Source organism: Sceloporus occidentalis, unplaced genomic scaffold, assembly GCF_023333645.1.
Source record: "Sceloporus occidentalis isolate IW3139 unplaced genomic scaffold, rSceOcc1.0.p SCAF_2, whole genome shotgun sequence".
Classification (NCBI taxonomy): domain Eukaryota; kingdom Metazoa; phylum Chordata; class Lepidosauria; order Squamata; family Phrynosomatidae; genus Sceloporus; species Sceloporus occidentalis.
Window position 1 is genome coordinate 222,721,296 of NW_028316982.1, and position 17,728 is coordinate 222,739,023.

Consider the following 17,728-nt stretch of genomic DNA (forward strand, 5'->3'; position numbering starts at 1 on the left):
AATTTCAGATTTATGTAGTGAAGTTCTTTAGTTGCTTGGTTGTAGGAATGAAATTTGAAACCGTCTTAAGATCCAATTCACATTTGATGTGGTGGTATCCTTTGTGTGTTTGGATGCACACCACATGTCAGCGAGTCACAGCAAATGGCATTTCCATGAGAAACACTCAATACATTATTGGAGGTGAAAAACTGGGCCATGATGCCTGAAAATTCTACTAAGAATTATGTTCCAGAGTCCCTGCATATCTCAAATGCATTTCATCCACTGCTAGCATTTTTACATCTGAGTAAGTTTATTTGGTGACTACTGTTCTACAGGTTAAGACAATTCATTTATGGACAAGCAACAAAGTGGGAGGAAGGAATGTTTGACAGTGACCAAAGCCATCATATGCTTGTCCAAATGGTTAATCCAGTCCTGGCTGTTAAACAGCATGTGTTTTCTTTCCATTTTTGCAAATGTACAAGTTCCCTCTTACTGCCTCTCTCAGTCTGAGTATAGGTATTATTTGTTTAGATTGAAAAGCACTGTATCCCAAACTAAGGTAAATGGCTTGTACCAGTCCAATTAATTTTGTGGACTACTGCTTTACACAACACCCCCCACCTCAAAATGGTATCCTAAATTGTTTGAAAACTGCCCCCTTCTGTTAAAAAAGCAGAATGCCATGTAGCATTGGAGGGGGGAACCCCACAAAGTTTAAATCACCTTGAAATCTAGGAACTGATTTAGTGATTCTTTGAACCTGGATCTTCCATTTCAAGTCTCTCCAGTTTTTCAAAGGAAAAAAAAGACATTTAAAATCAATATATGGGCATTGTTAAGTATGTTCCATCAAATGGATTAAGAAAGAATTGGTTTCCCTTGAAATTTTAAAAAGAACTTTCTATAAAATCAGTTTTCATACCCAGTCATCACAGCCTTTTCTGACTGACTTTTCTGACTATAACTTGTTCAGTTATAATGTGGAGTTGCTCCAGATGGACATCAGATTTGTAAATGTGAAATATTTATACTGTTAATAAAGTCCTATTGAGAAAGTAGCTACTATGTACTCAAGTCACTTTTATTTACCCACGTAAGAGCTTTTGTCTTCCAGAGCACAAATGTGATAGGTAAAAAAACACTGCAGAAATAATCATGTTTCAGACCGCTTTAACTGCCTTAGCTCAGTGCTAGGGAATCCTGGAAACTTCAGTTTATTGTGGCACCAGAGCTCTCTGTCATAGAAGGCTAAATGCAACATCCTCCTCTCCTTCCTTCCTTCCTTCCTTCCTTCCTTCCTTCCTTCCTTCCTTCCTTCCAAATAATTAGTAAATTAACTGTGTTGTATCTGTTACAGCCAGACTTTTCCGAACAGTATGTAGTCTTTTCTTAAAAAGATAAGTATGTGATTCAATTTAATCCCCTTCAAAATATGTTTGCATAGGATTTGTTAAAAATGGCTTGTCATTGATTAGACTCAAATGAGTTGCAATTTTAGTCACGTTTTAAGCAAACAGATCATTCGAACTATGGTGCATAACAGAACAGTAAATTCCAGTGTAGACAGACTTCATTAAGAAACAATAAATTTGCTATATACATGCATGCCCACATTACTCAAACAACAATTAATCTTCTCTAATATTGAATGCATACAGTCATCCCTCTGTATCTATGGATTCTGCATCCATGGATTCAACCATCCACTGCTTGAAAATATTTTTTAAAAATGCAAAAAGCAAACCTTGATTTTGCCATTTTATATAAAGGACATCTTACTATGCCATTTTTATAATGGACTTGAGCATCCATTAGTTCACTATCCATGGGTGTGTGTATTACATGTCTTGGAACCAAACCCCAGCAGATACCAAGGGCCCACTGTGTTAAAAATCAGCAATGTGAACAAAGTCTACATGTGAGTTTTTACTTCATCTTCTTACCCACTATCGATATTTTCTGAAAGAGCGATGTTTGATCTGTTTAGCAAAAAACCAAAAGGTGGTGCCTGCAAGTAAAACAGGTTACATTATTATGCTCTGAGCTGTATAAGAATAGCTTTTTAAGATTATATTGCATTATTTTAAAAGCAAGAAATAGAATATTATTATTATTTTTAAAAAACAAGTGATACAAGTAATTGTACCTGCATCTATGTCTTGTGATACAGTTACTTGTTTCACTGCTTTGTCTTAATGGGCAGTGTTTTTGTTTGTGTAAATTGGTGCACCTAGTTTTTAGTGATTTCTGAAATATTTCTGCTGTGATTTGGGAGACCCTCAGAAACAGAATGATGTGTCACAAAGAGCTGAAATTAAGAGATATTTTATAGACATGGGAGGCTGGCAAAAAAATAGGTAATCCAGATTGGATAAGCAGAAGTGCTTTGCGCTAAGGAAGTTAAATTGGATCTAAACCATTTTCTGCAGAATTTTTGGAATTATTTCCTGCCACCCACCGAGATAATCTTCAAGTGATAACGCTTTAATATATTCACAAGGGAAGAATGGTGGAAGTAGGGGATTTTTGCTGCGGGTGCATAGATGGAGCCACTTATATGGCAGTTGCCTAAGTACTTGCTTTGTACACTATAATGAAAAAAAAATGGCATGCTTTCATAAGTTACATAGAAAGTGATAGCAGAAGCTTCTCTTACTTTGTCTCTCCCTCCATCTCTCTTTGTGTATTTGAGGGGAAAAGAAAGCAGCCTCAGCTAACTCTTGAGTAAAGGTTTCCCATTTCAGCATTTGACTTAAAATGGCTTCCTAGTTTCAATTGTATTTCATATGTTCCTTCCCTTTATGCTAAATATTTTAGTATGAATAAGTAAGGAACATATATCCCCTTTTTTGATGAAAATCTTTCAGTTAGAATTAAAAACTGAGACTTGGATATCAATTATCATTTTAAGAACTTCACTAGCCAGGCTTCAGTTCTCTCCCCCTCCTTTTATCACACTGGTGTGACAATTCAAATAAAAAAAGATTTCAAAAGAAGGCACCATCCATTAGATCTACAGGGAGTCATGCGTTTTTATTTCATACCATTGTAGCTGCTGCTGCTGTTCCACCATTTTTTTCTTTACATTTTTCTTAACTTAATTGGTTAAATGGTTATGTGTTAGGGGAGCTATGAAGCTTGAATATTGAATTTCATAATTCCTATAATAAATACCCGCATTTTATATCAAGGCTGAATATTCGTAATATTGTTTAAAAAGAAATTTTGCTGCTTTTATTCCTCTTTTTGGTATCTGTTACCTCATACTTTAGTCTTTAAGTTCTTTTTATCCTATGTTCTATGTCTGTTTCTTTTTACACCCTTTTTTTCCTGTCTGTCAGAATTAATGGCGCCTGAGTTAGCTATACTCCGTAGGGGTCTGCAGCGGCTGAGGCTTAAGAAGGCTGAACAGCAGAGACAGCGAGAGCTAGCTGAGGGTTCAGCACAACAGTCCTCCAGCTCTGATCAGTCTTCCCCTAAGGGCTCCTCACAGGACCCTCAGCCTACAGGTTGTCGCTTGTCAAGGTTTATTAAGCAGCTGATGTAGTTACATAGTTTGTGCTGCTATTGTTTGCTGAGATGCTTCTCCTTAAGAACAAAACAGTGAATGCAGTTGCCTGCTTGCCTGTTCTTTGTATTTGGTGGTGTTTAACATCACACCGTTACAGAGTAACTAATACTTGGCTGTATCATTCCTTAACACTTTTTTTTGTTAAGTTTAGTTAGCAAATGAATAAAATCCAGTAAGAAAGATGGATTGCTCCCTTTATACTCAGCTGTAGGGAGCAATCATCCAGCCTGATGGCACTATAAGAATTAACTAACCTAGCAAATTCCAGCGTTTAACTAGGTTTTAAGTCCTTTCCTGGGATGGTTTTCATGCTTTGCCTTTCTCAAACACCATATTAGTACTTTTAGCTAGAGAAGGTGAACTACCTTGCCTGAAATGAGGCATTTTAAGCAACTCTTTTACATCAGTCAGACAGTATGGTATGGACATCTCTGTTTTTCGGGACCTTCGTGATAGTGCTGCAGAGAGGAAATTCAGTTTATTGGAACTCAGATGCCCCAAAGCTAAAAATATTTTGCCATTCTTTTTTTAAAATAATTCCATGGGTCTGCTGCATCTTGGCTTCCAGTTATCTTTTACTTTGATACAAAACTCACTTTACAATAGGTAACATTACTGTAGAACATGTGCATTTCCACTGTGAGGTAATGGAAGTCTTGATCAAAGTTACAAAATCATCTTTCTCCCAATTTTTTTCCATATAAATCAGTACTTAATAAACTTTATTTGGTTTGTTAAAAATGCTGATGTGTGAGAAAAGGAAGCTTGGCAGTGGGGTATACTTTTATTTTAATAACTGCTGTGAATCATCCTTATAAGTAGGTTTAATAAGAGTTCACCAAATGTAATAACTTATTCGTAATGATTTTGAAAAAGAAGAGTCCCAACAGACTTCCCTCAGAACCAAAAAGCAAAGATATTTGGCTCATATTTTGGCACAGGTTGTAAATATTATATATTCCCTCCTGCTTTTATTGTCTTAAAAAGGTAAATGCTGTAAAAAGTATGTAAATAGGACTTATTCTGAATTGTATACTATTGAAAAAAGATGGAAAGAAGGATTTAGGCCAGACTGTTGGGCTTGTATGTATATAGGCTGAAGATTCTATGCATGATGAGCTAGGTGTGTGTGCACTCAAAGCTTGCTCCACATCCCACTGTGCACACTCTAGAATAATATGCAAATAGCTGTGAAATGTACTAACACTAAGTGTACTCAGAAGGAACCCACTGAGACTTGTTTGCCTTTAACTTTAGGATTACAGCCTTTGTTACCTTATTTTGGAGTCATTTTGAATTATTTGTTCACATATGATATTAATTTCAATACTACAACTCTCTGGTGTATAGCTGAGCAGCAATTACTATATAAACTAAACAATGTTGCTGAAAATGGAATGTAAATCAGTTTTTTATTCCATTATACTGTAGTCTTAATGTTCAATGTCATAATGAGGAAGTAATGACAATGTATGTGGAGTTGATTTAATGGTAATATTTTATAATTGTATTCCCAATATGGAAGCAGAGTTGTCAGTTCTCTCTGTGTAACTGAGTCTTCATCAGTATAGCTTGCAGATGGGCAAGGTTAGTGTATTTCAAATGTCCAGACTGACATCAAGTTGTTAAGACAGTAGAGCCCTTTCAGAAATAAATATTTCTCACAATGTGTTACATACATTTTTTACAAGTGAAAAAGAGAGACCGTATCAGAGTTATGTGCAGTTGCTGTAGAATTGAATCTTGAGGAGGGAGATGCAGTTCAGCCCCCCAAAATTGCTTTTGAATAGTTATACTAGTGAGACTTGAGAACAGTATATAAATCCTAGGTGTTCCTGGAGTACAGTGGCGACCATGTACTCCGCTACACTAAGGCGTGAGAGGCTTGTGTGCAGCATTTGTTAGAATGTATGTGAGTGTGGGGTGACATCACTAAACTTTCTCCTTTCCTTTCGCATATATCATATGTAGACTGTGCTTGTTCTATTGCTTTATGGTGTAATACAACCCAACTTTGTCAGCTAGGTTTATTATTGTTCTTTTTTGCTTTGTGAATTTATTTGCTCCTTCAGTCATAGAGTGACTTACATAGAGTGAGACAGTGCTTTGAAAATTCATTTAAAATTTCCTCATTTTGCTGATTGTGCTTTAAAGATTTTTTTACCTATTGGGGAAAAATAGACATGAACACATAAACAGTCCACTTGTAGGAAACTGAAAACTGAAAACTGAAAATAACCTCTCAGCTATGACCTATGTAAAGATTATTTTAAAATATTTACATCTGCAGTCCTATGTACACTTACCAGAAAATAAGTCTCATTAGACCCTGTGGGGTTTATTTTTGGGAACATACACATAGGATGGGGCTACAAGAAATTTAAAAAGAAATTCTTAATTAGTGGTATGTAAAGTGGAATCTGGTACCTTCCAAAAAGTTGAATACTACTATATTGCTGCATATAGAAATCCTTACTGTATTCTTCAACAAAAAGAATAGCAAAATAGAACCATTGTTAGTGGAGAGAGAATTTTCTGTTAATGTTAGTGTTGTTTTTAATGCTTTGAAAAGAGGGTAGAGAAGGTATAGATAAAATCAGTCAGTAAAAGGGTGCAGTTTTAAGAGCAGTAGAAGACAAGATTACCAACATACAGAGAGAAAAGTAAGTGCTGAAGAACAACTTTGGTTACCTTCGTAGACTATCTCCTCTAGGAAGTAGGACCAGAGTGTTCCTGTTGGTTCTGCTAGACCTCTCAGCAACATTCAGTATAGTCAGCCATCTTATCTTCCATGGAGCATTTGGCTAGTGTATGATTTGGGGGACTGTTCTGCAGTAATTCCAATTCTGCCCGGCTGCATGCTTGCAAAACATATTGCTAAGGAAGTACTGTTTATTCCTTTGGCTTATGGTTTTTATAAAAGCTCTGTTTTGTACCCATGAAGCTAGTGGGAGATGTCAGCTGGATGTTAGGTCCCATTGCTGTGTTGAAGATACCCAACTCTATCTTCTTTTTTAAAAATGCCAACAAAGCTGTTAAAAGTCTCAAACTCTAAAATGTATGCAGTGATGGACTGGATGTTAACTAACAAGTCAAGGTTTACCACATTACCGCACTAGTAGCTATACTTCTCTTAGAGTGCTGCTATGCCAGCTATGCTATGCTGCTCTGACTGCTTTCTGTTGCATTCTGAGGCTTGAAGTTCAGTGAGGTCTAAGAGCTCTCTGGCTGAGAATTTTAAATGTCCCTCCTTAAACTACAAATCCTAGAGTGCAACAGGAGGCAGCCAAAGCAGTTAAAATGGAATAGCAGCACCATAAGTGTGTACTGTGGTAACCTACTCAATCCAGAGAAGACTGAGGTTCTGTTAGTCACTAGATAAATTAATCTGGCATTTATAGATACAAGCTGATCTTGATGGAATGATGATTATGATGATATTTATTTTATTTAGATACGCTGTCAGACGGATGTTCCCTCTAAGTCTAAAGGATCAGGCTCACAGATGGGAATGCTTTTCAACCTGGCTTTGCCTCCAGAAGGCCAAGTGCAGTGATCAAGAACCCTTTTGCCTATGTTTAACTGCTGTCTCAATTTGTCTTGTCTGGCGAACACAGTGATTTGGTTACAGTGAACCATGGCTTAATCAGTTCTCTCTTAGATTACACCAATAAACTCTACATAAAATTAACAGAAATGATTGTTCAGAAACTGTATTTTGCAATTAATATAAAATTAGATTATTTTCTGGCATTACCTTTTTGACCATATTTCACTAGTCCTTTATCAGTGACAATGGTTTCCAGATTGTTTCTGACATAGTTCTAGTGTACTGGCTCTTAACCTATGGCTCACTAAATAGCTTGGAGCCAGAATAACTGAAAGACCAGTTCTTTCTATATAAATCTGCCTGTCATTTAAGATCTTCCCAAGTTGCATTGTAGTATGTCCAGTTACCAAGGAGGCTTGGATGGTGAAAATGTGGGACAGGGCCTTTTCAGTGCAATACCCCAGTTTCAGAAAGGAAGCATGGTAATCCTAGTTAAATATGTAACTTATATAAAACAGTAAGCTTTTTCTTAATTAGAATTGATGTATTGAATGAAGTACACATTCATTCACTTTTCTTTTCTGCCTGTAACTTGTAGGCATTTCGCAACGTCAGCTAAACACACCTGAACACTATTTAGGCTTTAAATATCAAGCCTGAAAATGAGGTATTGTAAGACATTTTGAGCCAGTTCTTTTTTGGTCTTCTTAAGGCTTGCCCATTGTGTCAATTTATCTTTCAGTATTTTTATCCTAGATAATAGAAGACTGATCATATCTTCCATTTCCACTAACTCAAAAATCAATTAATATTGTAAGATTAAAACAATGGCAGTATATAAACCATCTATCAAAAACAAAGCTTTAAAGGTATTTTGGATCCAAAGTACCTTGAATATATGTGGAAAGTATTTTCTTGTATGTATAGGAGGATCAGTTAATTTCCACGCTTTCAGCTATATTCTCCATATCACATCACACATGGCTCTGGAGAATCCTCTGGCTCTCAGCTTGCCGTATTGGGTTGCACAATGAGAACAAGAAAAATATGCATGGACATGTATGACTGAATGTGAGTTTTTTGATTTCTGCTTTTTGCCTAGAGGTAATTCCTTTTTGTTATACAGGTACATCGTATATCTTGATTTCAGTAAGGCTTTGACAAGGTGTCCTATGATATTCATACAAACAAGCTAGTAAAATGTGGGCTAGATAGTGCAACTGTTAGGTGGATTTATAATTGGTTGATCGGCCGAACCCAAAGGGTGCTCAGCAATGGCTCCTCTTCATCTTGGAGAGAAGTGACCAGTGGGGTTCCATGGGATTCTGTTTTGGGCCCAGTGCTATTCAACATCTTTATTAATGACTTGGATGACAGTATTGGGGGCTTAGTTATCATATTTGCAGATGAAACCAAATTTGGAGGAGGAGTACTCCAGAGGAGAGGATCAAAATTCAAAATGACCTTAACAGATTAGATAGCTGGGCCAAAACTAACAAAATGAATTTCAACAAGGAGAAATGTAAGGTACTGCACTTAGTCAGAAAAAATGAAATGTATGTGTATATAGGATGGGGTACACCTGGCTTAACAAGACTACATGTGAAAGGAGTCCTAGTCGACCACAAGTTGAACATGGGTCAACAGTGTGATGCGGCAGCTAAAAAGGCCATTGTGATTATAGGCTGCATCAATAAAAGTATAGTTTCTAAATCAAGGGAAGTAATAATTCCACTCAGTTCTGCTTTGGTCAGGCCTCACCTGGAATATTGTGTCCAGTTCTGGGGACCATAATTCAAACAGGATGTTGAGAAGCTTGAGTGTGTCCAGAGGAGGGCAACCAAAATGGAGAAAGGTCTGGAAACCATGCCCTATGAGGAGAAACTTAGGGAGTTGGGTATGTTTAGCCTAGAGAACAGACAATTAAGAGATGATACGATAGCCCTGTTTAAGTATTTGAAGGGGTGTCATATTGAGGATGAGCAAGCTTGTTTTCTGCTCTCCAGAGAACAGGACCCGGAGCAATAGATGCAAGCTACAGGAAAAGAGCTTCCACCTAAACTTTGGGAGGAACTTCCTGACAGTAAGAGTTGTTTGACAGTGGAACATACCTCAGAGTGTGGTGGAGTCTTCTTTTTTTGGAGGGCTTTAAATAGGCAGGATGGCTGTTTGTTGGGAGTGCTTTGATTGTGAGTTCTTTCATGACAGGGGGTTGGACTGGATGGCCCTTGTGGTCTCTTCCAATTCTATGATTCTATATAACTTTGTTTAGCTTCTCATAAGAATCTCCCCTCCACCAACCAACATTTGGGGGCCCTGACTCTTAAATGATGCACCCCTATCATCTTGCTATGAAAATTGCCTTTAATTTAAATCAGGCATCAACTTGGCCTAATCTTTCAGTATCCACTACTTGCCACAGTAGCTATACTTCTCTTTCATTTTGTTTCCACTACATAACTAACCCTATCTTGGCCCTTGGTAGCTAACATAGATGTGGGGTAAACAGATTAAATGTCCACTCTGGGTCCACTCTAATTTAGCGTAGAGTGGACCCAGAGTGGACATTTAATTACTTTTATTTCTTAAAATACTGTTTACTAACACCAGTGTCAATTTAACTGTCTTTTAAGAGATTGTTAAGAGAGTCTTAATTCCATTCCCTAGATCATGAAAAATTAGAAATTATTCTAAAATAAGTGGGAGTGGCACAACACTTGATTGTCTTAATGCAACAATCCAATATACTCAGGACAAGAAGCCACTGTCAGGACTGAATATTGAGAAACAGAATGGCTTAAAGTAGGCAGGAGGGTCAGGGAACATTTTGTATTACTGTACCTGTTTCATTAGTATGTTTAAAAATATATAGGAAGGAGAGTGAAAAATAGAGAAAGGAACACCACTAATTTAAGAAAATGCAGACAACTTGCAGAAAATAGCAAAGACTTGGAATACTGTTGAAAGTCAAGGAAGAAAGTGCAAAAAGCAGGAATGCAATTGGACATTTAAAAAATGATGGCCACAGTTGGTTACGTACCTTTAAAGGAGATAATAAAGACATCAAAATAGTTGAAGATTGTTTATGCCTTCGCTCAATCATAAATCAAAATGGAGACTATAGTTGAGAAATCAGAAGAAGACTAGAACTTGGAAGAGCAGCTGTGAAGGAACTAGATCAGATCCTCCAGTGTAAAAGATATATTATTGAACACCAAAGTCAGAATTGTCCATGCTATAGCATTTCCAGTTTCTATGTATAGTTGTGAAAGATGGACCGTGCAAAAAGCTGACAGGAAGAGAATCAATTCATTTGAAGTGTGGTGCTGGAGAAGAGTTCTACAGATACAGTGGGCTGCCAAAAAGACAAATGAATGGGTTCGATAACAAATCAAGGTTGAATTCTCCCTAGAAGACAAAATGGCTAAACTGAGGCTATCATACTTTGGCACTATCATGAAATGACATGACTCATTCAAAAAGATGATAATACTTAGCAAGGTGGAAGGCAGTAGGAAAAGAGAACAACCTCATTACAGGTAAATAAACTCAGTCAAGAGAGCTAAATCCCTTAGTTGCAAAACATGAGGGAAGAGAAGCAGGCAAGAAACAACAGGCCTCCCGACCACCATCTTGAGGGGAGAGAAGCAGGCAAGAAACAACAGTCCTCTGCCTGCCAAGAAGAAGAGCCCTCCCCCCGACCACCATCTTGAGGGGAGAGAAGCAGAGTCATGATGTGTTATGTATTGTTAATCTGATATTGGAAACTGCTTTGATCGTCCACGGAAAAGCGGTATACAAATAAAGCTTATTATTATTATTATGAGCAGGGCTGTTAATAACATGTTGTCTTAGAGTCTCTCATTCATAGCATCACCATAAACTGAAGCCGACTGAACAGCAATTAACAACATCTTCCATTCCCTATTTCACCATAGGCCACTTTGTCTATCCAATTTGACCCCAGTCAAAGCACAGTGTTCTAACACTGGATATTCATTTCTGTACTCTGGCAGAATATACAGTGCCCTGGAATATCACAGCTCCTTGACTTGTTTCTAAAAAATTTTATCTGAGAGAGAGGCAACCAATTCTTTAGACTTCAGTCACTGATTCATACTCAAGTTTTTGTTATGTACAAAAACTGCTACAGGAGTTTTCTTCTTCTGCATTTCTTTCTCAGTTCAGCCTTGAATGATGTTAGTGTCTGGGTAGCGTTTCTGATCTCCAGCTGGTTCATCCAGTCTTCAGTTATCTTCTTCCGTTGACTTCTCTAACAACTCCCACACTGCAGCTTCCCCCAAACTCTGGTTCTGCCCTCTATTCTCTCACAGGCTTTCTTGCCAGATGAGCAACAGTTATGTTCAGAGGGCCCAATATTCCACTGCACTTAGTTAAATAGCTTGTACCACTCACTTTCCATTGAATGTTCTAAAACCCACTAATCCTACTTCTACAATTTAGATTATATCACTATAAAAACACCTGAAATATGCCATCGTAATATATTCTTAAGCGCACTTAAGTAGTGTACCTGTCAAGCAATCCCCACAGAAAACCACTCTTCTCCCAAGAAGCCTGCAGTAAAAAATCCATTCCACTCCTGGATGTTTTCTTGTGCTTTATGTGTTTGCCTGCATAACAGGACTGCTTCTTTACAAACCCTAATTGGAACAGAAGAAGAAGATAGGAGCAAGATCCTTCACTGTCTTGTTTGTGCCAGCCAGAGTCTCTGGGTACACATTATCAGGGAGCTGAATTGTAACTCCAGTGTACAACTTTCTACATATCCTGACAGAACTGAGATGCCAAAAGCAGGGGACGAGCAGGATAAAGAATGATTATTGGGAAGGCAGGATAGGTCCACCAAGTTTGACCTGGAAACAAGAATGGTGAGATAGAACCATTTGATTCACAAACTGGTACCTAGCTGCAAAATTGTAACTGATTCAGGTAGTAAATACTTACATAACAGTTAATCAGAAGATGGGCTTGCATTTGGGATAGTGAGGAATGGTATAAACATCAGGGTCCATAGGATCTCCATTTCTATCTTGATTCCCTTTCCTATTTGATAAGAAACCCTTCCTTTCTCCATTTTAATCAATTCCACGAATTGTTTTTTCTGGTTTGCCTGTTATTTTAAAATTTATCTAATAATATGTGGGCTGTTCTGTTCATATAAGTTATAATCCTTACCTTTAATAAAACACTGAAGGTGGCAAGTAGAGCTGAATTAGCAATTTAAAGAATCTACTAAAACAACATCAACAATAAAAATGAAAACAAAATCATAGTAGAAACAGCACCAGGAAGCTAGCTGAAACAATTGATCTTTTTAGAGGCCTTGAAAAATGAAAAGGTATTTGTTTGGCTGATGTCTCCCATCCAGAGTAGAATCACTGCAACTGTAAAGGTCCTTACCATAGTTGCCGTATGCCTCACTTCAGAATGCTGGTATTTCCAGTCAGAAGCCTCCAATGAAGATTTTTATGTACAGGCAGGTACATGTGGGGAAAGAGTCCTTTGAATATCTTTTTGTAAAGTATAAATTACTTTATAGATTATTTATTTATTTATTTATTTATTTATTTTCTTATTGCTTTTCTTACTTTTTGATTCATTTATTTATGGCATTTATGTCTCTTATAAGTAATGCAAACAAGTTCCAGAACTGTTTTCTAATCTGACTTTCAAAAAGGAATTTTCAGTTTTCTAACTACAAGTACCACTGAATAAGTAACTAACTATTTGAAAGTGTATTTGTTCTCTTCCAGATTATGCAGACATAGAATTCTGATATGTTGTAGAAGTGTCTTGTGTCAGTTTGTTGAATTGTGGAAGCTAATAGGAGCCCCTAGGACAGAAGATCAGTTTTAAGTATATGCCTCTCATTACATATGTGGTGTAAGATTAGTCTTGTAAAATGCAGACCTGTTATCCACTACAACAGTGATGGCGAACCTATGGCACGTGTGCCTTCTCTGTGGGCACATGTGCCATTGCCCCAGCACAGAGTTTGCCAGAGTTTGTTACTAGAAAGCCAGAGGGACATGGCACTTTGAAATTAATAAGTGGATTTTGGGTTGCAGTTTGGCCACTTGGCCTCTAAAATGTTCACCATCACTGCACTACAAGTTGCTAGTTTCTTTGGTCTGGTTCATACAGATGTAGATGTAGATGTAGACATCTTTGCAAGTGGGTTACCTTGGACAGAGATCAGAGGTGACTGGCCAAAACTATGTATCCTAGATTGGTATTATTTAGTGTGATGTTCCGTGGACCAGTGGTGATCCCTGTGCCATTGGCTGCCAGTCTCTGGTGAGTTTCCATGCAAGGAAAAAGAACCTGTAGCTAATGGACAGAAATATGGTACAGGGCTCTGGCACAGTCAGTGGAAATTGCTAGTCCCCCCATATCAGATAGTTTGAGAGACACTTCTTTAGATAATCTCTTGCATGGAACCTACCACAAAAGCATCTACACTTAATGTGATTTAATTCAATTGTTTTGTTCTTTGAAATGCAAGAAACTGCACTTATCTACTTGCCAGAAGTCCTCAAAGGAGGTGAAGTAGTTAAAAATATTTAGAACAGTAACTGAGATCATTGTCTTCAGAATATATTCAGCACTCACTTTTGAAAAAAAATTAAATGCAGTTACTGAAAGCACACCTGTTTTGTGCTATTCAAATAATAGAATGTAGAGGTACAAGAATATAAACCAAGGTCCTACAGATGGCATCCATTTGATTCCATTGAAATGTTATATTTGTTTCTAACACTTCATTTTCATACCACTCCTTTTCTTTTTTGCTATATTGTATGTACCAAGGAAGTACATAGCGATTATACCCAACATGTAAGCACTTAACTTTGTGCAGGCTATTTCTGAACAGACTGTTAGTGCAAGAGCTGTACTTTCAATGAAACTGTTGCTAGGATAAATATAATTCCTTTCACACTGATAGTCTGTCTACATAATGTGATTATGTGTTCATGTTCAACAACTCTTGGCTTTCAGATGATGAAAAGGCAAGTCCAAGGCCTGGAACTGGTGAACCTGTTTTAAGTTTACATTACAGTACAGAAGGGACAACTACAAGCACAATAAAATTGGACTTCACCGATGAATGGTATAAGCAAACTTTTTTCTTATGTAAACTGTGTCTTAAATTGTAACAAATTTAGATTTTAATAGCTTCCATATAATTTGCTGCTTTATACATAGTAGTGACATGGCTTAGTTTTTAGAAACTGTAGAAAATAGATGTGACCTATGCACAAGAATTTTTTTAAAAAATGGGAAAGATTGTGTTAAAATGTAAAAATGCCTTCAATTTGAATTTTATGTATTCACTGGCTAATTAATTTTCAAACATGTAACTCATCCTCTGAAATGTTTCCTAGGACTTACAAATAAACACTTTTTAATATTATTGTATAGACAGAAAATATAGCAAAACAGTATTAAGCAAAGAATTACATAATGGACAGATTACATAGAACTACTAATCAAATTTAAATACTTACATTGGTTTGTTGGGATAACAAATAACTGCAATCTTATGCAAGTTTGTTCAAAAGTAAAAACCCACTGTGTTCAGTGGGTGTACATCTAGCTAAATGCATTTCCTGGTATAGGCTGTATTCATAGCCCTTTTGTTTGCTGTTAACATCCTTCACATTTTGGAATGCATCACTCTAAGGATTTCCTATTTCCATATCAATCTGCCTTTTTTACTGGGATAATATCCAAGGAACCTCCTAAAGATGTCCTCTCTGTCAGTGATATGATAGCTGGGGAAATTGAGAAGGGGCTTTCTTTGTGGTGGAACTTATCTATGAAATGTTGTCTCCTGGAATCTTGCTTGACTCCAAATCTGACAACATTTAAGCTGATGTCCCTCAGGTGATATCCCCACAGGTATTATAATTGTAACTTTTAAATCCTGTTTATCTTTTATTCTTCTTTATCTGCTGATTTTAATTTTGTTTTTGTATTCACATTATTGTAAGTTGCATAGTTAGCTTTTTAACTGCACTTTGTACACTGATTTAGGAACAATTTTGAACAGCAGGATAAAATTATCTAAACTAAATGCATTTATCTGTTGCCTGTTTCTGTATCAGGAGCAGCACAGCTTCAAGTTCCAGAGGAAGTGGAAATCACAATAAAACTGAAGGACAGGAAGAAGCCCTAAGAACCCAGAGTTCTGAGGCACCAACACCTGAGAGTGAAGAATCAAGTAAGATGTTAATTTATTGCTATTGTAGTTAGATTTACCTCTTACCTTTTTATATCTGTTCTCATTGTTCTCCAAAGCATTTATTCCCATAACATGTTTAAGATAAACATTTTCAACTCAATAAGATAGCATCCTTTTTTTTAGTTCACAGTGCAGGAAATAAGCATAAATGTTGAGGTTGGAAACATAGATTTATTTAGGATTACATAGGACGCTTCTGCTAAACCAGTGTGATATTGTTAACGTTGTTTTTCGTATAGCACAGACTTCTTTTGAAATTATTCTTAGTTGCAAATATAGGTGCCATGTGGAATTGCTGTTCAATAAAGTTTTAAGGCTTTAGTATCCTGTTGTAAATCCAGACCATGGCTAAAAAACTAGCACTTAATTATAAAAATAAATCTTACATTAATCTCTTTAAAAGAAACCAGTTAAAGTTCTCAAGATTTATGATATATGTTAAAAGAACAAAATGATGTAATTGTACAAAAACAGTACATCTTTTTCTGCTGGGAAGTTAATCATAAGATAATAGAATTGTTAGATTTTGTAAATAATTTTGTGGGTGTTTGGTTTTATTGTTTCCTATTTCACATCTATTTTTACAACTGAACTCAATTAACACACATTCACAAACCATGCTATGCTAATATAGTTACAATGCATTGTTGGAATTACAAATAAAAAGCTTTTGGAAGAAAGCAACTTTCTTTTTCTATTTTCTATAGTGCATGGAAATTGTCCCTCATTAATAGATTGAAAATAACTGTGATGCATTTTTTCCCTTGCAATGTTCTTAAAATATGCCAGATTTAGTTCTTTCTAAAGCCTAGTGAGCTATATGTTAGAAAGCTCTAAACATAGCGAGTTCCCACCTTCAGTATTTCTATAATACTTTAAATTTGGAATTTTAGGAATCCCTGAAGAATCCCAAGAGGAAAATGATGAAGAATTGCCATCTGCACATGAAAACATAACACCACATTCTGGTATGTAAAATAATCATTGTTAAGTGCCTTCAAGTGAATTCTGACTTAAAGCAACCCTATCCTAGAGTATTTTGGCAAGGTTTAGTCAAGTGTGTGTGTGGGGGGGGGGGGGGTATTTATTCATGGAAGCTTACAATAATGTAAAATGGATGCAATTAAAACATTAATTACAAAAGTTAAAAATAATTAAATAATAATAAATATATATATATACAAAATGTAATAATAATAATAATAATAATAATAATAATAATAATATAATTAATAGCACAGCATAGTTAAAACCATTTTTTAAAAAGTAAAAAACATTAAAGCATTAAAAGTACACCAGCTACACACACACTACGTAAGTAAAATTCACACACAAAAGCCTGTCTACATAAGAATGTGTTCACCTGCCAGTGATAAGAAAGAAGGGAGTTCCACAGTCTGGGAGCAGCCACAGAAAAGGCTTTTTCCCAAAGTCCTCGTCAACTGTCCCTGCGAAGGTGGTGGGACTGAGAGAAAGCCTTTCCTTGCTGATCTTAACACTCAAACTGCAGGGAGTTATGATCCTTCACATAGTCTGGGCCCAAGCCATTTAGGGCTTTAACAGTCAAAACCAACACTTTGAATTCTGCCCAGAAACAGATTTGTAGCCAATGCCACTGTTGCAGCAGAAAAGTCATCTCTGTAGCCAGCCCCAGTCAACAGCCTAACCGCAGATTTTGGATCTGTTGAATTTTCTGAACAGTTTTTAAAGGCAGCCCCACATAGAGCACATTACAGTAGTCCAAATGGGATATAATTCAGGCATGTGCCTTTGTAGCCATATCCGACTTCTCAAGGAATGGGTGTGCTAATGTTAACTGTGCAAATGTGCTCCTTGTCACCGCCAAAACCTGGGTATCCAGGCTCAGATCTGAATCCAAGAGTACACTCAAGCTGCAAACCTGAAATTTCAGGGGGAATGTAACCCCATCAAGGCTGATAAACTTACAAAGTTTTAATAGCATTTCCAGGCATATGCAAAATGCTTTGTTATTGATTGACTTAATGTCATTATTTGTTTTATCAGATATTGATTTGTCTGACCAACCTGAAAGTAGTATTGAAGAAGGAAATTGTCCTCATCTTGACATAACCTCCCAAATTCCAGGGGAAGGTTTGTCAAGCAAAGATATGGAAGAACAAGAAAACTTGAGTCAGCAAAGTACAGAGTCCACTGCCAACCCAAATAATACAAATAATGAGCCTCAGTCCCAACCAGATTCTTCAGGACTTGCTTCTCATGAAGAATCATCTACAAGAAGCTCTGCTTTCCAAGAAACTGATGATAGTGATGATGACCCTGTCCTGATACCTGGTGCACGATTTCGTGGAGGAGTAGGGCATAGGTTAGT

General features: G+C 36.7%; 1 protein-coding gene across 7 annotated transcripts in view; it reads left to right on the top strand.

Annotated features, from left to right (window-relative positions):
- Positions 1–17,728, top strand: part of DCAF6 (DDB1 and CUL4 associated factor 6) — a 68,682-nt gene that overhangs the window by 32,069 nt on the left and 18,885 nt on the right. For 5 of the 7 annotated variants that reach the window (XM_089512258.1, XM_089512259.1, XM_089512260.1 and 2 more), the window contains 5 exons: positions 3,330–3,497; positions 14,133–14,244; positions 15,242–15,357; positions 16,272–16,346; positions 17,404–17,722. In XM_089512258.1, the coding sequence (XP_089368384.1) occupies positions 3,330–3,497; positions 14,133–14,244; positions 15,242–15,357; positions 16,272–16,346; positions 17,404–17,722 (790 nt within the window). The remainder of the gene's footprint in view (positions 1–3,329; positions 3,498–14,132; positions 14,245–15,241; positions 15,358–16,271; positions 16,347–17,403; positions 17,723–17,728) is intronic. The other 2 variants (XM_089512263.1, XM_089512264.1) reach the window with 1 other exon arrangement.